This window comes from Octopus bimaculoides, chromosome 1 (genome assembly GCF_046866305.1).
Source record: "Octopus bimaculoides isolate indiv1 chromosome 1, ASM4686630v1, whole genome shotgun sequence".
In the NCBI taxonomy this organism is placed as follows: Eukaryota; Metazoa; Mollusca; class Cephalopoda; order Octopoda; family Octopodidae; genus Octopus; species Octopus bimaculoides.
In genome coordinates this window covers 94995210-95015799 of record NC_142928.1, presented here as the reverse complement: position 1 = coordinate 95015799, position 20590 = coordinate 94995210, and the positions used below count along the sequence as shown (strand labels likewise).

At 36.3% G+C, this 20590-nt stretch overlaps 1 protein-coding gene across 3 annotated transcripts in view; it reads right to left on the bottom strand.

Annotated features, from left to right (window-relative positions):
* Nucleotides 1–200: 200 nt before the first annotated feature.
* The window catches only part of LOC106873161 (enoyl-CoA delta isomerase 2), a 39502-nt gene continuing 19112 nt past the window's right edge, over nucleotides 201–20590 (bottom strand). For all 3 annotated transcript variants that reach the window (XM_089354217.1, XM_089354212.1, XM_014920387.3), the window contains 6 exons: nucleotides 16893–16962; nucleotides 13916–14018; nucleotides 12394–12514; nucleotides 6403–6492; nucleotides 5203–5346; nucleotides 201–638 (listed from right to left, as the gene is read on the bottom strand). In XM_089354217.1, the coding sequence (XP_089210343.1) occupies nucleotides 483–638; nucleotides 5203–5346; nucleotides 6403–6492; nucleotides 12394–12514; nucleotides 13916–14018; nucleotides 16893–16962 (684 nt within the window). In that variant the 3' untranslated portion in view covers nucleotides 201–482. The remainder of the gene's footprint in view (nucleotides 639–5202; nucleotides 5347–6402; nucleotides 6493–12393; nucleotides 12515–13915; nucleotides 14019–16892; nucleotides 16963–20590) is intronic.

The window sequence follows — 20590 nt, the reverse complement described above, 5'->3', positions numbered from 1 at the left end:
GCTAGTATTGTTAATAGTGTATCCTTTGGTATCCCAAAACTGAATAGTTTGACATTTGATAAATAAAGATTGTGGGGTCAATATGTTCAACCAAACATTTGAGATGGTGCTCTAGCATGACCACAGTCCAATGACTAAAACCAGTTATGTAAAAATAAACAAAAAAATTTTTTTCTTAATTCTTTATTTTATAAAATATATTTATTTTTCTATATCAACTATAGTTGAAGTACAACAATAGCTCTGAGATATTTTCTCTGTTGACAACTTTTTAGTGAATAGCTTTTCAAATACATTAAAAAGTTCCAAGCTGGAAATTCAAAGCTCACTTTATACATATGAGTGTTTTTATCAATGGAAAAGTTCTAATAATTTTTTAGTTTTTAATTTCAGAACATATCAACTCAATGAATCTTTTTTTAATCAATGTTTATCATAATTCAGTAATTACTTCAGAGAATTTCTATAACTAAAAAGATAATTTACATTTTAGAACTTCTCTGAAAAAAAGCCATGATGGCATCTGCACATTCTTTTGATTGCCACCTCTCAACTAAAAGCTTTCTTTCATTTTCATCAACACGGTACAGTAACTCCTTCTCATTATTTCGACAGAGAACTTTAGAGAACTTCATACTCTGCAAAAATAAAGTAGATTTTGATCAGAAAATCATAAACAAAAATGGAAAAAAAGAATCTAAAAACGATAACAAATGAAAGCATGGTATATTTTCATTTTACATTTTGGTGTATCAATGTGTTATCTTAGCTGATGACAGTTTCAGGGTTTGTATTTCACTGTAAATAGCTCACTATGACACTGACAAAAACACAAAATTTTCATTGGTTCAATAAAGCTTATTATGTCTGAAAAGATATTATGGATGTCATGATGTTATTTAACCCCAGGCCAGCCCTGATCAAAACTTATGCTTATGGATGGTTATACAAAACTCAGCTGAAAAATTCATAGGCTAACCGTGACCAAATGTGGTTTATTTTTCAACATAATTCACCCTTGCAGTCCACACACTTCTACCTACTCAGACATAAGCTTTATTGAACTAACTGGTGTTGCAGTTCTTGGATCCTGTTGGTGGAGAAGTTTTCATCCTGTTGGTCAAAAAAGTCATCAACAGCAGATATATCACCGTCACTACAACACTGGTTCCCAACCAACTGACGAGGAACAGATAATAGTCAGATGGAACCAAATCAGAATAGGGAGGGTGATCAACCAGTTCAAAGCCACAGACATGCACAGCAGCCACTGGAACCAAGGACTTGCATATTGGAGCACTGTCCTAATGAAACAAGACACCTTTTGTCAGCTTTCCTGAGCATTTGTTCTTGATAGCCTATCATAACTGCCTCAGCAAGTTAGTATAACACTCTCCATTGATTGCGTGGCCCTTTTGAAAATAGTCAATAAACACAATACCTTTTGCATCTCAAACCTTGGCCTTCTTTGGAGCAGGTGAGGAGTGAGGTTTCCACTGCATGGATTGCCTCATCCTGGCTTAGAAAACATTCAAGGAAACCAGCTAGATCTGCCTGAAACAATGTCACATTTTCTTATGATTTGATCAGCCTGATGTGCTTTTGATCGGGTGTCAGAAGACATAGCACCTACCAAGCAAAAACCTTCATCATACCAAGTTCACTGTGTAGAATATTCTCAAATCTCTCACAGGATATGCTAATAGCATTGACTATTCGATTTATAATTGGTTGCCTGTCATCCATCACCATGTGGCGAATACAATTAATGTTTTCCTCGGTGGTAGCAGTTACAGGACATTCAGACCTCAGGTTATCTTCAAGACTCCCCCTTTCCCTCCAAAATTTAGCTACATGCTTTTGCACTGTTGATAAAGCTGGAGTGTCATACCCTAATGTAGCAACCATTTCAGCATGAATGACATTGGGGGCTAAACTCTTTTTCAGCAGGTACTTGATAACACCATGATGCCAAATTTTGTCGATTTTCAAGAGAAGTTGCTACTAGTTACTTTTGAAGTCTTCTTTGAACAGTCACATGTCAGACTACCAAGAGAGAAACAATACAGTTATGAATAAGGAGAGTTGAAATTAATGCACACAAGATTTCACAGCTCTAGCATCACTCCTTCATAGTCAGGCTGTGAACATTTCAGCTCACACTCATAGTTCACAGCCACATTATTAAAAAGGAGTTAGCACAAAAACGAAAAGCTGCTACTGCTACCCACTATTGCTGCTGTTTAATGTTAAATGAACAAGTGAAGTCAAATTTACATAAGCTATATGTCAAACCAATAATCCAGTCCTTAGATTTGAATTTAAAAAGAATTTAGAAATTTATAAACAGATTCAGGAATTTCATTCAGTAAATTAGAGGAAAACAATATTAGGGGCCATTTGAAATGACATATTTATAACTTTTTCTGAACAGCTTATAAAAGAAGCAGAATCTATTATATTGCCTCTTAGGTTTAGACCACTGTTGAAGGTATCAATGTGGATTCAGTTCGAAAGCTATATTTAGTACTCAAAATATGAAAGCATATATATCAGGAACTTGAGAAGAGATAATGATTGCATAAGGAAATTTAAGTACATAGCATTGTTCCCATTTCTACTGTTAATTTAATTTCAGTCAGAGATATCTATAAATCTATATATATATATATATATATATATATATATAAGAGACAAAGTGTACGTATTCCGCTAAAAATATAAATAGTATATATATATATATATATATATATATATATATATATATATATATATATATATATAATACAAAATAGGACACGAACACAAAACATCCAGACAGTTAGAGAAGTTTTCAACATTGTGGCAAGGAAGATGTATTGAAAACTATTAGGTGTCGCCTCTTGAAGCAGGTAGCCAGGAATGTTAAACCTGTTACAAAGCCCCTTTTGGAGGCTGTTCATAAACAGAAGAGACTGAAATGGGCAGAATACATGAAGATAGATTTTTCAACAGTTCTGTTCACTGGCAAATGTCGTCCTACCCTTGACAGACCGAATGGCTGGAGTAAAGGTTGGGTATCAATCAGCGGGAACAATCCTCATTGTTTGAGACGCCAACAGTTGGGAGGTGGGATCACGTTTTGGACTGACATTGTTGGTGGTATGATGGCTGGACCAAGGAGAGTCCCAGATGGCATTAAGATGACATCAAAAATATATGTCACCTTCTTAAAAAAATATATGTCACCTTCTTAAAAAAATATATGTCACCTTCTTAAAGGACAATTTCCAACTGTGGTTCAAAAAGCAAAAATTTTCGTTCAAGAGAAAGCTGGTCTTCATGCAACATAATGCCCCATCTCATGCAGCAAAGAATTACAAGGAATACCTACAGCAAATAGGCTTCTCTGAAGGTCGTTTGATGGAGTGGCCACCTTGTTCCCCTGACTTAAACCCAATCGAGAACTTGTGGAATGTCCTGAAGAGGCGCACTTACCAAGATGGATGGCAGTTTTACGTAAAGTTGCCCTTTGGGATGCTATTGTAGATGCTGCTCAAAGCATGTTACAAGAGGATATCATCACCTTAATAAATTCAATGGATCAGCATAGAAGGGAGGTTATTGTATGTGGAGGATCATACATCAAACATTAGGAGCTGTATGACATCACAATCCCATGATTATTTTCATTCAAACTTATTATTATGTTTACCATTAAGTCCTTTATGAATAATTTTTTTGTTAAACCTTTACTGTTGAATTAGATAAATGTTTGTTCTGACACAATTATCATTTTTATTATACTTGTCTAATAATTTGTGATGGGGAAAATGTTGCCCAATCACAAAAATGGATGCCATTTGTTGGCATCTGTGCAGATTCAATTTATTTTTTAACAGAATGTGTGCAGATAGGTGTTGCCAACAGTCAGTGGGAAAACAACTGGTCTTGAATGAATATACATTTATTTATTGAGAGAAGGTTGATTTTGCCTAATAATGAGGGACACCATGACTTCAAGTGCCTTGAATGCTTCCAACAATCAAAGCTATGATAGATCCTCAACATACAATGGGAAGATCACGTTACCAACAATGAGGTTCTTCGCTGTACCTCACTACTAAATGTCGAAGCCACCATTCTTTGCCATCGTCTCTGCTGGGCAGGTCACATCCAACGTATGGAGCCCTCTCATTTCCCAAGGGTCATGTTCTACAGAGAACTTGCAATCAGAACAAGACCCAGAGGAGGTCTGAAATTCCATTTTAAAGACCAGCTCAAACAGACCTTGGCTCAAGCTAATATCCAGCCATCCTCATGAAAACAGATTGCCCTGGATAGGACAGCCTGGAGGACTGCTATCTGTAATTAAACCAGCTCTTTCGAGCAGAACAGACAACAGAATGAGAAAGCTAGATGCAGGAGAAGAAAGGAGAATCTTCAACATCCTCGACCTGCACTGACCATCCCATACAAGTTCTGCCCATGACTCTTTCACCACCAACATGGACTCCAAAGTCAATTTCAGCATAAACATCAACCAAGGAGACTGGATGGAAACTGACGAACCCAATGCTCGGAGAGGAGCTGGAGCTCATGGTATATTTATATACACGACAGGTTTCTTTCAGCTTCCATCTACCAAACCCACTCACAAGACTTTGATCAGTCTGAGGCTATAGTAGAAGACACTTGCCCAAGGTGCCATACAGTGGGACTAAGCCCTGAACCATGTGGTTGGGAAGCAAGCTTCTTACCACACAGCCTTGCCATATATTGTTCATTTTATTTTTATGTGTTTTTCCATGCTAGCATAAGTCAGACAAATATAATACAGCTGGATGCCCTTCTTATCACTAACCCTTACCTGTTTTTCAGGTAAGGGATACTCTTTACCAAATATTTTTGTGAGTACAAAACCAGCAGAAGACCTCTTGACAGGAGAAAATTCAACAACATCAAAATCCATAACTGAGTGATTTTTTTTTCTCAGAGGAGCACAAACATACACACACACACACACACACACACACACACACATTCCTGGTTGTACATATTTGTGGAAAGGAATTTTTTTAAATGGACAAAGTTTTAATTTTTAACTAAGAACTACAGTATATGGTTATTGGTTTAACACATTAGCATGATGTAAGTTCAGTATTAGTGCTTCTACTAAATTAAACAAAAAGAAGAAAAATCTATTGCCAAAGAAGTATTTACCTGAGGAGGAAAAGAAGCAAATAATTTCATCTTTGCTTCTGTTTCCTCAACAAATGAGCCATGGGGTATAACTTCAGTCACCAAATTCCGTTCAAATGCTTCTTTAGCCGTTAACTTCTTATTAAATAAAAGTATCTCAGATGCCTGCAAAATTTAATAAATAGTATACATATGAAATAAGATTCAATGCTTCATATATGTTCCAAAACAACTTCAAACATCTTTTTATGATAAAGACTTTTGTAGTGATAATGACTTGTTATATTTTAACCAGCAACCAGAAGGCTGCTCGTTGATTAGTACCAGATCAGCCATAACCTAACAGACCTAGGATCAATAGGCATTCTGGTTCTAACAATCCCTTTTCCTAGAAATTGCATGCTAATTAAAAGTGAAGTTCCCTTTTTTTATTAAGACAGCAGTATAGCCCTGTAACTCTTTTGCTTCTTTTAACCAGTCTCCACTTTCAGTCTTCTTCTGCTCACCAGTTCTATCTGTTAATTTTCTTCTGATTGGTTAGTCTGCATATCATATATGCTCTGCTACAAAATTGTGACCAAGCTCTCAAAAATACCTGATTCCTTTGACATATTTAACATCAAAGTTAAGTTCTAAATCCTAGCGTGTAATGATGTTTAATGCAACAAGCTTCATTGCAACATTTTCATCCTGTTTCAGCAATACCTTATACAATATTTGAACTCCTGATTTCATTAGTCAGCAGTGGAGCATGTTAAACTCAAAACCATTTCTCAGAAAACAACCAAGTGGAAAAGGTAAAGATAAAAAGAAAGTTTTACTTCTGTATAATAGTCAAATGATAAAATACTAAAGACAGCAGCATCTTTGCCAAATGTAAGGCTATAAATAAAAATTTGGTTTTACAATTAATTTACTTCAAAGAAAATAAAGAATGGCATTTTGCTGTTATGTAGATACATGATGCACCATTGGGTGCAAAAAATGTTAAAACAATGATGGTGACAATGATAGTAACAGTTGTGGTAGCAGCAACAACAGTGGTGATGATGGTGTTCTTGTTGGCGGTGATAGACAAAGAGAAGAAAATAAATACACTGACATTACAATATAGGAGATCAAATTTTTCTGTTGTAGTGGTGTAGGTGCTTCAATATAAAGAGGATTAATAGAGGACACTAAGCTGAATCATATAGTATAAATAATACAAAATGAACTTACCTTTGCTGTTCCCATGATCTTTGGAAATACATATGAAGAACATCCTTCAGGTGACTGGCCTAGAGATGAAAATGGAGTGTGGAATGTTGCCTGAAAAACCAGATTTTATGTACCATTACTAATATAATACAAGAAGGTTTCCCATACAGGGATTCTGAATTATACAAAATAAATACCAATATTGGTTTCAGATTTTGACACAAGGCCAGCAATTTCGAGGTAAAAGGTAGGTAAGTAAATTACATCAACCCCAGGACTGAGCTGGTACTTATTTTATCGACCCCAAAAGGATGAGAGGCAAAATTGACCCTGCTAGAATTTGAACTCAGAACATAAAGATGAACGAAATGCCACTAAGCATTTTACCTGGCACAGTAACAATTCTGCCAACTCACTGCCTTAAAAATTAATACTGAAATCATTATTTATATTCATATTTACAAGTGCAGACATGGCTGTGAAATTAAGAAGTCTGCTTTACAACTATATGTGGTTTCAGTACCCTGAGCAAGTGTCTTCTACTATAGCTGTGGGCCAACTAAAGTCTTGTGAGTGAATCTGGCAGGCAGAAATTGTGTGCAAGCCTGTCATATACATTTGTGTGTGCCTTTGCATTTGTGCCACCCCCAGCCTTCACTGCTTGACAACCAGTGTTGGTTTGTTTACAGCCCTGTAACTCAGTGGTTCTGCAAAAGAGACCAGCAGAATAAAATACCAAACTTATAAAAATACGTACTGGAATCAATTTGTTCATCTAAACCAGAGCTTCTCAACCATTTTTTTATTTATGGACCCCGTTGGTTACTATTCTATTCTGGTGGACCCCCCCCCCCACCCCCACCCGAGCCATTTGATGTTTAAAAAATTAGTCTTATAGAAACCTCTTTCAAAATTCCTATTTTGTTTTTCATATATTAACTTGTGTAGGTTGAACTATGTAAAATGTTGGAGAAAGAAACCTATCTGTTCTTACAATAATACCAATACATACATCTAAAGCAAATTTTTTTCAAGAGCCCTTAAAATATTATTGTGGATCCACAATTTACTATTTTGTTATGTGGACCTCCAAAAATCTTATATGGACCATTAGGGGCCATATGGACCCCAGTTGAGAACTTCTGATCTAAATCCTTTAAGATAGTACCCCAGCATAGCAGCAGTCCAATGAGTGAAATGATTTAAAGATAAAAGAAGATATATGAAATGATTATTAATACTTTTATAACTAAAAGTAAGATATTCTAAGCAGAGCACAGACAAATACATGTCTATAGTTAATGTTATCATCAAACACCCATAAGCATAAGCCAACCAAAGCCATGTGAGTGGATTTGGCTGACAGAAACTGAAAGAAGCCCAGTGTGTGTGTGTGTGTGTGTGTGTGTTTATTCCCACACCACTACTTCACAACCAGTATTGGTTTGTTTATATCCCCATAGCTTACCAGTTCAGCAAAAAAAGACCAATCCCAGTACTTTTCTTTTTAAGCCTAGTACCTATTTCATTGTCCAACTAAAGCCTTCAAGGCCATGTCCCAGCATGGCCACAGTCTAATGAGTGAAATGAATAAAAAAAATAAAAGCATGGCAGTGGCTATAAAAAGTAAATGTGAGGATAGAGTACAATTGCTTTTTTTTTTTTTAACTTGCTGAGTCTAGAGCAGAGATTCTCAACCATATTTTGCCTATGGACCCTTTTGATTCCTATTTTGCTCCACTGGACACCCATGTTAAAAAAATAAATTCTGTTATATTTTTATAATTAAATATTATTGGGTAATGGGTAAAGACCCTCTTTGGTCATGAATGACCATGGGATTGCACCTAGAAAGTTACCCTCTGAGGTACAAGTCTGGGAAAGTTTGTGTATGGAAGACCAGCAGTCACCCATGCATACCAGCCTCCCTTCTCCATACCACCAATATTATCCAAGGGAAAGGCAAAGGTCGATACAGCTTGGAACCTGTGACATCGCAACTCATTTCTACAGCTGAGTGAACTGGAGCAACGTGAAATAAAGTGTCTTATTCAAGAACACAAGACACAGTCCGGTCCAGGAACTGAACTCACTACCTTATGATTGTGAGCATGATGCTCTAACCGCTAAGCTATGCACCTTCACTAAACATTATTAGGAATTGCATCTTTTCTTTTTTTTAAAGCATTCGCTTGTTACAAGGTCCTTAGACCACTTAAAATGTAAAAGCTACTAGAATAAAATGGACGCTAGACGGAAGTAATTAGGTGACGATGTACATTAGACTGAAAAGACTGAAGGTCATATTGAAGAGGAAAACAAGACTAAGGAAGGGAATTCCAAAGTTCAGAGGTACGAGGGAAGAAACTGGTACTGTAAAGTACTTTATGACACTTAGGAGGTTGCACAGTATACTGATGAGAACTGGATGCAAGTCTAGTTGGTCACTGATAAGTTCTTAAAGGAGGAACCAGAGAAGAGAGCTCAGCTGAATAATGTCCATGAAAATACTTATAGAAAAGAGACAAGGAAGCTACACGATGACAATGAGAGAGTGACAATGACTGATAGCATTACAAATACAGTGTTGAATGCAGTCCAGTAGAGTTAAACAATTCACAGGAGCACCTGCTCATATGTGACGGCAGTACTCAATGCAGGGCGAATTTTGTGCATTGTAGAAGTTAAAGCAACTTATTGCTCATAAATTTTAACAACAAAATCTTACATGGACTTCCAAGGATCACAAGGACCCCAGTTGAGAACCACTGGCCCAGAAGAAAGGTGGTGCTTATGGCCTTAGCAGACTCTCCAAGACAAGTGAGATTGGTGCCATTAATATACTACTTGAACAGTAGCAATTCAAGTCTTGCCCCTAGCACTCCATCAGTTATGACAATGAGGGTTCCAGTTGATCCAATCAATGGAACAGCCTACTTATGAAATTAACATGCAAGTGGCTGAGCACTCCACAGACATGTGTATTCTTAATGTAGTTCTCAGGGAGATTCAGTGTGACACACAATGTAATAAGGATGGCCCTTTGAAAAAACAGGTACTACTCATTTTTGCCAGCTGAATGGACTGGAGCAATGTGAAATAAAGTGTCTTGCTCAAGGACACAGCATGCTAGCAGAAATCATGACCTTATGATCATGAGTTGAATACCTTAATCACACGTTGACTCTTCACACTTCAACTCTTGCAGGAAAGACATAAAGAAGAAGGGAATTAGAGGGGCATGACATTCTGGGAAGAAATGACTAGGCAAAATGATTAATGATTGACCTAGTGCATGGGAATGAACACACAAGGTTGTTAAGAGGAGGAGCGACCAATGGGATTAGATTGCTTGAGTGGTGGTAATATGAGTCCAGCCAGGTCCAAAGAACAGACACCATTATAGTAGCAGCAGAAAATGTTGAGAGAGGACACCAGAATATTGTCCACAAAATCAGGGATTCAGCAGCCATTTGAAGTTTGTTTTCTTGTATTACAATAATCATGTTTAGAACATCTAAATGTTCTTTAAAATTTAAAGTACAGCAGAAGTAATGATATATGCCTAAAAGCAATAAATATTTCTAAGGAAGCAGCACACATGGAGTCCAGTAATACGAAGAAAATAGAGGTAATGTTTATACACATATACAAATATAAGATGTTGACACACGTTTCTGTTAGACAAGCATTTTAGGATCATTAGATGTGATGGTTCTGTACAACTAATCAATACATATTAAATAGATTTCATAAGAATAAATTAGTTGTACAGAACCATTGCATCTAAGAATACTAACATACTTGCATAAGAGATACACATGTCTACATCTTATATATTGTAAACTCTTTTACTCTTTTACTTGTTTCAGTCATTTGCCTGCGGCCAATATAGTTAGCCAAATTTAGTTTGAAATCCCCATTCCTTTATGTTATATATACATACGTGTGTGTGTGTGCATGCGCACGTGCAGCAAATAGAGAGGGGCTATTAATCTGAGAAAAATACTTCATAAGCTCTCTGTTAGTACACCAGGTTAACAATATCATTTAGATTAGTGAAGAACTCCAGGTATTCTTATGGCAGGGTCCAAGGTTATGGTTCATCACAATTCTATATTGTAAATCCATGGATGGGCTCCAGACAAACTGGTTTTTACACAGAGTGATATATAACCAGAAATGGCTCTGACAAAAGTAGCATTAATTTTTTTAGGTCATTCAATTTTTCTCAACTGATCAATAGACCAATTGAGTAAACCTATCAGTAACGTACCTATAATGACTACTGGAAACAGCTGTAAGCCAAATTTGCTCCAATAAAGAAAGATATGTAAAAACATTATTTTAAACTTGTTTTATATATATATGTATGTATATATATATATATATATATATATATATATATATATATATATATATATATATATATATATATATATATATATATATATATATATATCTGGTGTTAGGAAGGGCATCCAGCTGTAGAAACTCTGCCAAATCAGACTGGAGCCTGGTGTAGCCATCTGGTTCACCAGTCCTCAGTCAAATCGTCCAACCCATGCTAGCATCGAAAGCGGATGATGATGATGATGATGATGATGATATATATATATATATATATATATATATATATATATACACACACACACACACATTCTTCTTTCTTTAATTTACACAAATATAAAGCCATAGCTTTCAAGATATTGTTGTGCACCCTCAGTGATTATCTTGCTTACATCGACTAAAATTGTGGTGCTTAAGATGAGGTGTGTGTCAAAACATATATTAGACTTGTCTGATCATTCTAATTTGCTTCAAGATTATTTTAATTTGCTCTGAGATAATTTAATATGTACTTTAAAAGATGTAGTGAAGTAAGTATAAGAGAATAAAGCACTCTAATTTGCAGTTGTTAATCTAGAGACAGCATTTGACAAGGGCTTTATGCACATAGTCTGGTGGCACTAAAGATACTAGGTGTAAAGGAACCACCCAAACCACATACAAAAGTAAGATATACCTAGAAACATTAGCAAAGTCGAGGCTGGGGAAGAGAAGTTTAGTGCACAAGTAGGTGTAGAATCTTTGGTAGGTTGACAGAGAACCAGGGCTTTGTAGCTAAGAGAAAAAGCATGAATGGTTCACTAGACAAAGTTTTTCTGTCAAATAGGTGATTTAATAAATGCTGAAATGACTTCAATGGAAGACCATAATAACTAGAGAAAGAAAGAAGTGAATGAAGTTCAGAGAGGTGTAACCTCTAGTAGAAACAAAAGGCTTTACTCTCTGTACAAAAGATAGTGTAAGAATAGTGTGTAAAAAGTATAATGCAAACATATTCTGTGACATAAACAGTGGAAGTGGGAGATTTAAGGCAGCCACAATGAAATGAGGTGAACATGATTCATTAGCCATAGAATGTTAGCTTGCATAAAGAATAAAGTACAAACTGAGACAGTGTAACCACTGTGTTTTTAACCTTTTAGCATTCAGATTACTCTCTCAAATGTAATATTTATTTATTCACATTTTAAAAAATTAATCCTGTATTGAAATTTCAAAGATGTGATTTTTATTTTTAAAATAATATTGTAGAGTAGATGAGAGGCCAGATCTGTCTGGTTTGAACATAAACCAGGTAGAATATTTGGGCTGCATTTAACCCTTTAAATGCTAAAGGGTTAAGTGTAGCAGCCAAAGTTTGTAGGGGAAGACAGCTGTGTTGATAAGGACATGAGATGCAAATGGATGATGAATGTGACATGAAAAAGTGTTTTGTGGGAGGCACTTGCATGAAAGGAATATCTAAGGATGTTGGAATTCCTAGAAGAGATGGCAAAAACAGTAAACTGAACAGTCATATGCAATATGGCAATCTACACAACTCATATTAGTGTGGGAAAATAGACTTTATGACAATTGTACAGAAAGAAGGAAATAAGGAATGAAAAAAGAAAGGAAGGAAGAAAAGAAGGAATGATAGAATAGGTAATCAATCAAACCAACCTTATCTGAGGCATAAACAGCATCAAACAAACCAAGCGCTGTAACTGAAATCCCAACAGCTGGACCATTTACCAAAGCAATTAGAGGTTTGGGAAAATCAATGATTGCACCAACAAATTTTCTAGAAAAGAAACAAGACAAATGCTTGTATTACAGTAATGTCAGGTTAGAAATACAATGTTTCTAAAAGGAAAAAAAAACATGGAGAAATTTCAATCTAATTACTCCCTTTTTGAAGTGTTTCACTTTGTGACCTTACAAATGACTTTTGTAACAAATTCAACAACCAACAGCATCTAAAGTAGAACACAACAAACACTTCAATAAAAACTTCAACAAACACCCCAACAAGAATCAGTCTTCTGTAATTGCAGAGCAATTTGCTTTTCTATTGGTATTATTACACCATTAAAGATTGGGTTTTGTGCCAGATCACTGGCAATATATTTGTTAATTCTACTCAGACATGGCTGTGTGGTAAGAACTTGCATCCCAGCCACACAGTTCTGGGTTCAGTCCCACCGCGTGGCACCTCGGGCAAGTGTTTTCTACTATAGCCACTGGCTGACCAAAGCCTTGTGAATGGATTTGATAGATGGAAACTGAAAGAAGCTTCTCTCTCTCACTCTTTCTCCCTTTCTCTCTCTCTCCCTTTCTCCCTTTCTCTCTCTCTCTTGCTCTCATTCTCTGATTGGGTAACCATATATCTCCTCTACAGCAAGACACCTGTTTTTATCCCTCTGTGACACTCTCATCACCTGACACAAGGCCACTTCTTCTAATGCCCTGCCTCTCCAAGTCTTTGTCTTACAAGTTACTTGGTGACCCTGCCAGTGCTGGTTCATCCAGTCCACACTGGAAAGTGGTTGGTTTTTGAAAGAGTATCCAGCCGCAAAAACCATGCCAAAATAAACTTTGCCAATGCTGGTTCCACATAAAAAGCATTCACTCCAATCTGTAAGGGGGTTAGGAAGGGCAACCACCCATAAAAACCCTACCAAAACAGACAATGAAGCCTGGTGCAGTCTTCTACTTAGCCAGCTTCTATCAAACCATCAAACTCATGCCAGCATGAAACAAAAAACATTTTTTATGTCAGTATATGAAAACAAGGCGACTTCCACAACCCACTTATGTTCATAGTTTTCAAAACAAAATCGATTTCTCAAAAGAGAGTACTGCAGTAATGTAATAAACACATCTTGTTTTTCTTTTCCTTCCCACCAACATATTTGTAAACAATCTCCAATCAATAAAATGGGTTTCATAACGTTGTCGTTGTCGTCTAATGTCCATTTTTCATTCTGGCATGGGTTGGATGGTTTGACAGGAGTTGGCTAGCGGGGAAGCTGTCCAGACTCCAAATGTCTGTTGCAACATGGTTTCCACGGGCTGGATGCCCTTCCTAACACCAACCACTTTACAGAGTGTGCTGGGTGCTTTTTACATGCCACCTGCAAGTAGCTCACCTCTTGCTTTATAGCTACCATTGGTATACCAAATATTAAAACTGTTAACTCACCCTAGGATTACAGAAGCATTTTCAGCCATAGCAGAAATGTTTTCAGGTGCGACATTAGCAAAGTTATTGAGGTCATTACCGCTACAGTAGTATTCACCAGCGCCTAGTCAGAGTAAGAAAAAGAATGAAAGTAATTTTAGAATTCCAAATGAAATCTTGTTAAATCAATCAGACACAACAGCTAAATAAGAAATTGCAAGCAAAATCCTCCACTATTACATAGATATTGCATCAAACAGTTAACTCAATAATACCTTGTTAAAGGGTGGGGTGACAGCATAAGGCAGTGGTGTGTATAAAGTCAAACATGTTACCATTTCAAATATGTTTGAAGCATATTCGAACCCATAAGAAAGTCATTCTATGTATCAGGCTGAGTAAAAAGTAAGCAACGTTTTGAAACATGAAATTCATCACAATACATTTCAATAATGCAGAAATTTTATTCATCAAAGTAAGTTCCATTACAATCAACACATTTTTGCCAACATGTTACAAGTTTGTTTATTCTGGTAATCATGAAAATCTGAAGTTCTGGAACTATGAACTCTTTGAATGCACTTTCAGCATTGGTTTGATTTTTGAATTCCTTCTCTCGCAGGAAATCGAGGTGCTTGAAAAGGGAGTAGTCGGTAGGAGGAAAGTCTGGGGAATAATCTGGGTGGGGAAGAACTTCATATCCAAGTTCTCTAAACTTCTGGAGTATCATTAGTGAAATGTATGGTCAAGCATTGTCATGAAGAATGACTGGCTATCTTCTGCTGACCAGTCTGGGATGGAGGAGTAGCAGTTTTTTGTTCATTTTGGCAAATTCTATGGCAATATGTTTCTGCAGTAATGGTTTTTCTGTATTTTAAGAGGTTATAGTGGATGAGTCCAGCAGTACACAACCAGTCACCATAAGCTTCTTTTTGAAGAGCTCAGGTTTAGGGAAGGTTTTCAGTGCTTCATTTTGGTGTTGGACGGTTTTTTATTATTATACAGAATCTACTTTCCATCACAAGTTACAATTTGATCAAGAAATGGATTGATCTGGTTACATTGAAGAAGCAATAAGCAAATTTCATATCTGCGCATTTTCTGATTTTCATTCAAATCATGTGGTACCCATTTGGCAAGCTTTTTTGATTTTCCATTTACATGCAAATGGTTGCAGGCAGTTTTCTGGTTAACTTGAAGTTCTTTTGCCAGTTCTTGAGTGGTTTTACATGGATCTTTCTCAATGATGGTCTTTAATTAACTGTCATCAATGACAGATGGGCGTCCACTATGCTCACGATCTTCAAGGCTCAAGTCTCCACTGCGAAATCATTTAAACCAATTATGAGCTGACCACTCACTGGTCATTTCCTCACCAAATGTTTCATTGATATTGCAAGCAGTTTCAGCTGCTTTACATCCATTTTTAAAGTTGAATAGCAAAACTGCTCGAATATCAAGCTTTGACAGTTCTATTTCAGATGATTGTAACAACGGTGAAAAAAATATCAATGTTAATTTATTGATGCATTTGGACAAGTCTTTGTCTGTATTATCAGACACTTGCAAAAAATGTTTAAAAAAAAATTCAAAACTCTACAAAAATCCAGTACAAATTCTTCAATGTTCAAAATATTGCTTATTTTTTACTCAACCTGATATTTTGTCATGGAGAAAGTTTCTTGCTGTTGACAAATAGGTGTAAATGCACCGCGTCAGCTCAGAGCATCACTTCAGAGTGGTTATCTCCTCTTCAGCCACAGAGACCAGAATCCCTTTCCATTCTCTTAGCGTGTGGGGGGGATGGGGGTGTAACAAACATGCACATACATATACACACACACCACATGTAGCTATCACATCATCCTCCTCACTCTGACACTCACCCTATGCTAGGCCTAAGCATAAGGAACTGTATCAAACTGCACCCTACACACTCTAACGTGGCAGTATAGAAATACTGCCAATCAATACTCTCTACCCTCTGATCCACTTCAGTCGTCACTGATCACCTACTCTTACCTTTATCTCATCACCTCCCTTGTCTTTGTCCACCTCTGTTACTTGCCCATATTTCTTTCTTGACTCCACTCGAAATGAGTCTGCCTTCTCCATCATACTCTTGCTCCTTCCACCCAACCATTTGGATCTTTCTGCTGATCATTGTCCTCTCTCTCTCCTATTCCCCTCCTCAGTCACCTGAGCAAAAGTATACGCCCTAGATGATTGAGCACCCTCTACATTTACACTCTCACTCCTCCCACCAGCTTATTTCATTACTATCATTACTTTTTCTCCTACTCCCTTCTTCAATCTATACAGATTACTGAGTACTCTCTATAGTTACTGTAGACACCTATCCTCCAACTCACATACACATTACTGTTCTGGTGTCATAATGGAAAGTGCCATCTCTGTACTCCTAGAGCAGCTGTAGGCAAACTGCAGCCCACAGAACTTTCTGAAAGGCATGCCTAACAGAAAATGTTTTTTTTTTGTTCGCCATGCAACCTGCTTGGTGATGAGCGATGTCACATGCAACCCACTACTCAAGAAAGGTTGCCTATGCCTTCCCTCAAGTAATTAGTGAAAGAGACAATCTTTCTAGTACTAGTGCCACAAAAAAAAATGCTCCCAATGCACATTGTAAAGTGATTGGTAAATTGAGAAGAGAAAGTGTAGGTTTGTGAGATCCCTTTAGTACTATCTTACCAAGGTCTATTCAACTTATGTTCATACCACAAAAAAAACTGTAGCCAGTATACTCTATAAAGTGATTGGAGACAGGAAGAGCTATTGAGTCATAGACACCAAGCCAAAATAAGCTCTGAACAAGCACCAGTCTATAAGAGCAAATAACTCGAAATAAGAAAATGACTGGGACAGAGACAACCCATCCAACCCATGCATAGAAAGCTAACATAAAAATGATGATAATGATAATGATGTTGACAATGATAATGATGTTGACAATGATAATGATGACACAGTTACAAACCTGTAACAACAGCTATGGAACAATCTGCAGTAGTTGCTTCTTGCAAGGCATTAATAATTTCATAATACATCTAAAACATTTAATAGAAAATATGGAAAATTTAATCAAATGTTAGTAAGATATAAAATGTTCAAATATCGTTTAAATAAAACTAAAAAAATTTAGCTTCCACAAAAAATCATGAAACAATCCAAAAAAAATTTTTACTGACTAAGAAACTTTGACATCATCAAGATTATGTTTTGGGGTTAACTTATAACATATTCCTGAGAATAATACTGTGTCCATTCCTATCCAGGCCCTCTTTCAACATTGGTTAGAACATTGGGTAAATTGAGGCAGGTGGGTTCTTTTTCTTTTTTTTTTTTGTGGTGGAGGATACAAAATAATGACACTGAGAATGAAAAGTGAAAACTTCATTTCTTTAACATAACTGTTTCTTCACCCTTTGGCATTCAGATTACTCCATCAAATCTAACACTTATTTCTTCACAGTATTTTGATTCAACTTTGCATTCAAGATTTCAATAATGTAAATTTTTTTTTTTTTTTTTTTTTTAGAATGACTTTCTAAGATAAGTGTGAGAGGCTAGACCTGGCCAGTCTGAACATAAAACAGGTAGAATATTTGGACCTGATATAGCTACTTCAAATGCTAAAATACCTGCTTTAAATGCTAAAATAGCTGCAGCAACAGAAGTGGTAGTAGCAACAATAGCAGCAGTAAATATTTCTATTTTTTGGTATTTCTTCCTGCTTTAGACTGCCTTAAAATGGCTATGTAACAGTGAATCTCTAATAGTTCAAACAATAAGTGTTCAGCTGTTCAAACAAATGAGCTCTATTTATTAATTGAATAAATGTGAAAATGACTGATTATTCCATACACATTTGTACAGGTAGCAAAACCCTCAGGAGGCAGAACTGACACAATACAATGTGACCAGGATGGGCTTTTGAATTACAGGTACAATCCACACAGTAGGCTTCCACATAGTTTCAATCTACCCAATTTTACTCACAAAGCTTGGGTCAACTCGAAGCTATGCTAAAGGATACTCACTGAAGATGCTGTGCAGCAGGACTAAGCTTAGTACTCTCTAATTGCAAAACTAATTATTTATGCTGTCTCCAAAGTGTCTACATAATGTAAATTTGAAAGTTGATAAAAGAGCAAGTATCAAAAAAAACAGTGTTCAGGTCACGTGAAAAGCATCCAGTCCACACTGAAAAGTGGTTGGCATTTGGAGAAGCATCTAGCTGCAAAATTTATGCCAAAACTGACCTCACCTGTGCCCATGCCACATAAAAAGCACTCTGTCCATGCAGCCGGGTGGTTGGTATATGGAAGGACATCCAGCTGTAAAAACTGTTCCAAAACAGATACAGAGGTCTGGTGCAGGCTCATGCCAGGTCAGCTCCTGTCAAACCATTCAACTCATGCCAGCATGGAAGGTGGACATTAAACGATGATGATAATAAAATGTGGTTCTAGGAACGAAGAGGGATCAAGACTGCTGAATTTCTGTGACATAAATGAATTAACCAACTGCAACACAAACTTCAGCAAACTAACAAGCCACTTGATCCCTTCCAATCAGACATACATGGTAGCCAGACAAAAACTTCATTCTTACCAGGAAATAGGATAGGCAGAGATTTGTAAACATTAAGTCTTTCTTCAGTAAAGAATGTAACACTCATGAGAGGCTACTGATGAATGATTTCAGAATAAAACCTAGACAGACTAAGAAACAAAAGACATTCTGGGGAAGGAAGGTGTGGAAACTGAAACATCTCTCTGCTAAATACATGCTCAGAACAATAAGATATATATGATACATATATGGGGAGGATATATATATATACTCTTTACTCTTTTACTTGTTTCAGTCATTTGACTGTGGCCATGCTGGAGCACCGCCTTTTAGTCGAGCTAATCGACCCCAGAACTTATTCTTTGGAAGCCTAGTACTTATTCTATCGGTCTCTTTAGCCGAACCGCTAAGTTACGGGCACGTAAACACACCAGCATCGGTTGTCAAGCAATGTTGGGGGGACAAACAGAGACACACAAACATATACACACACACATACATACATACATATATACGACAGGCTTCTTTCAGTTTCCTTTTACCAAATCCACTCACAAGGCTTTGGTCGGCCCGAGGCTATAGTAGAAGACACTTGCCCAAGGTGTCACACAGTGGGACTGAACCTGGAACCATTTGGTTGGTAAGCAAGCTACTTACCACACATATATATATTTTCAAATATTTATTATAATAATAATAAGGGTAAAATCATAAATGATTTTTACCAAGTGGTCAGCGCGGAAATAAAACCTCGTAGGTAAATTAATATAAATATTTTATAATTATATACATAATTATAACAAGGGCTTGGCTTACGCCTCACCACACACTGAAAAATAGACGACAAAAGACACTATTGCCACCATAAATTCTCCGAGAAAAACACTACATATGTATATAATTATAAATATATGTATATAATTATAAAATATTTATATATATATATATATATATATATATATATATATATATATATATATACATGTATGATACATATATATCTGTGGCTGGAGCAAGATTTTAACAAAACATAAGATAATAATCCTTTCTACTAAAGGCACAAGGCCTGAAATTTGGAAGAGCAGGTAAGTGAATTACATCGACCCCAGTACTCAGCTGGTACTTATTTTATTGATCCCGAAAAGATGGAAGGCTAAGTCTACCTCGGAAAAATTTGAATTCAGAATGTAAAGACGGATGAAATACTGCTAAGCATTTTGCCTGGCATGCTACAATTCTGCCAGCTCACAGACTTAAAACTTAAGATAATAATGGTGTCAGAACAGCATTGTAGAAGTAGTCATGAAAGCTAAAACACAGCCATGGAGAGACTAGGAGAACATGGACAGTGAAGAACTATTCAAGACATAAAATAAAAGGGTATGAACTTTTAACTGCATGCTAACATAATACACATTAATTAGTATTTTTTATAAACTAATTTTACTTAAATTTAAATACCAATTCTTCTAATATACCCAATATTTAAAATAAATATTAACAAAGGAATAATATGTAAAAGTAGTAATAAATTTTCGTTTCTTTTATTAATATTCAAAACTACATATAGCATTGAGTACTTAAGGAATGTTAAGCCAACAAGAGAATCTCTACATGATCATTTGCCTTGCTAGAAATAGCAAGCAAATCTTCACCAAGTAACACTCTACTATCTTATAAAGGGAAATAACACATAAATAATGTAGTCTTAAATACAACTACATCTGCATGAAAATGTGAAATGGCCAGTGTTGCTAAGCAACATAAGCATGGTGAGCATTTGCAGTTAAATGGGTTGGATCATTAAGAATTAAATGTCACTACCAAGAAGAGAATGCATTACCTATGACAGAATACAAATTGCTAATTCTTTGGCTAATCTACTGACATCAACTTGGCTAGAGTCCATCAATTATAGTTCTTCAAACATGAAGCTGATGTAGAAGAGAAACTTAACACCTAGTGAGCTGAGTTTACAACCTGTTTCCATTCCCAGCTGCAACCATTTCACTTTTATTGCAGAGCACTTGAAAGAGGCATAAACATTATACAATCTCATCTTTGGAAGCAGATACAAGAAATCATTATGTATATAACTAT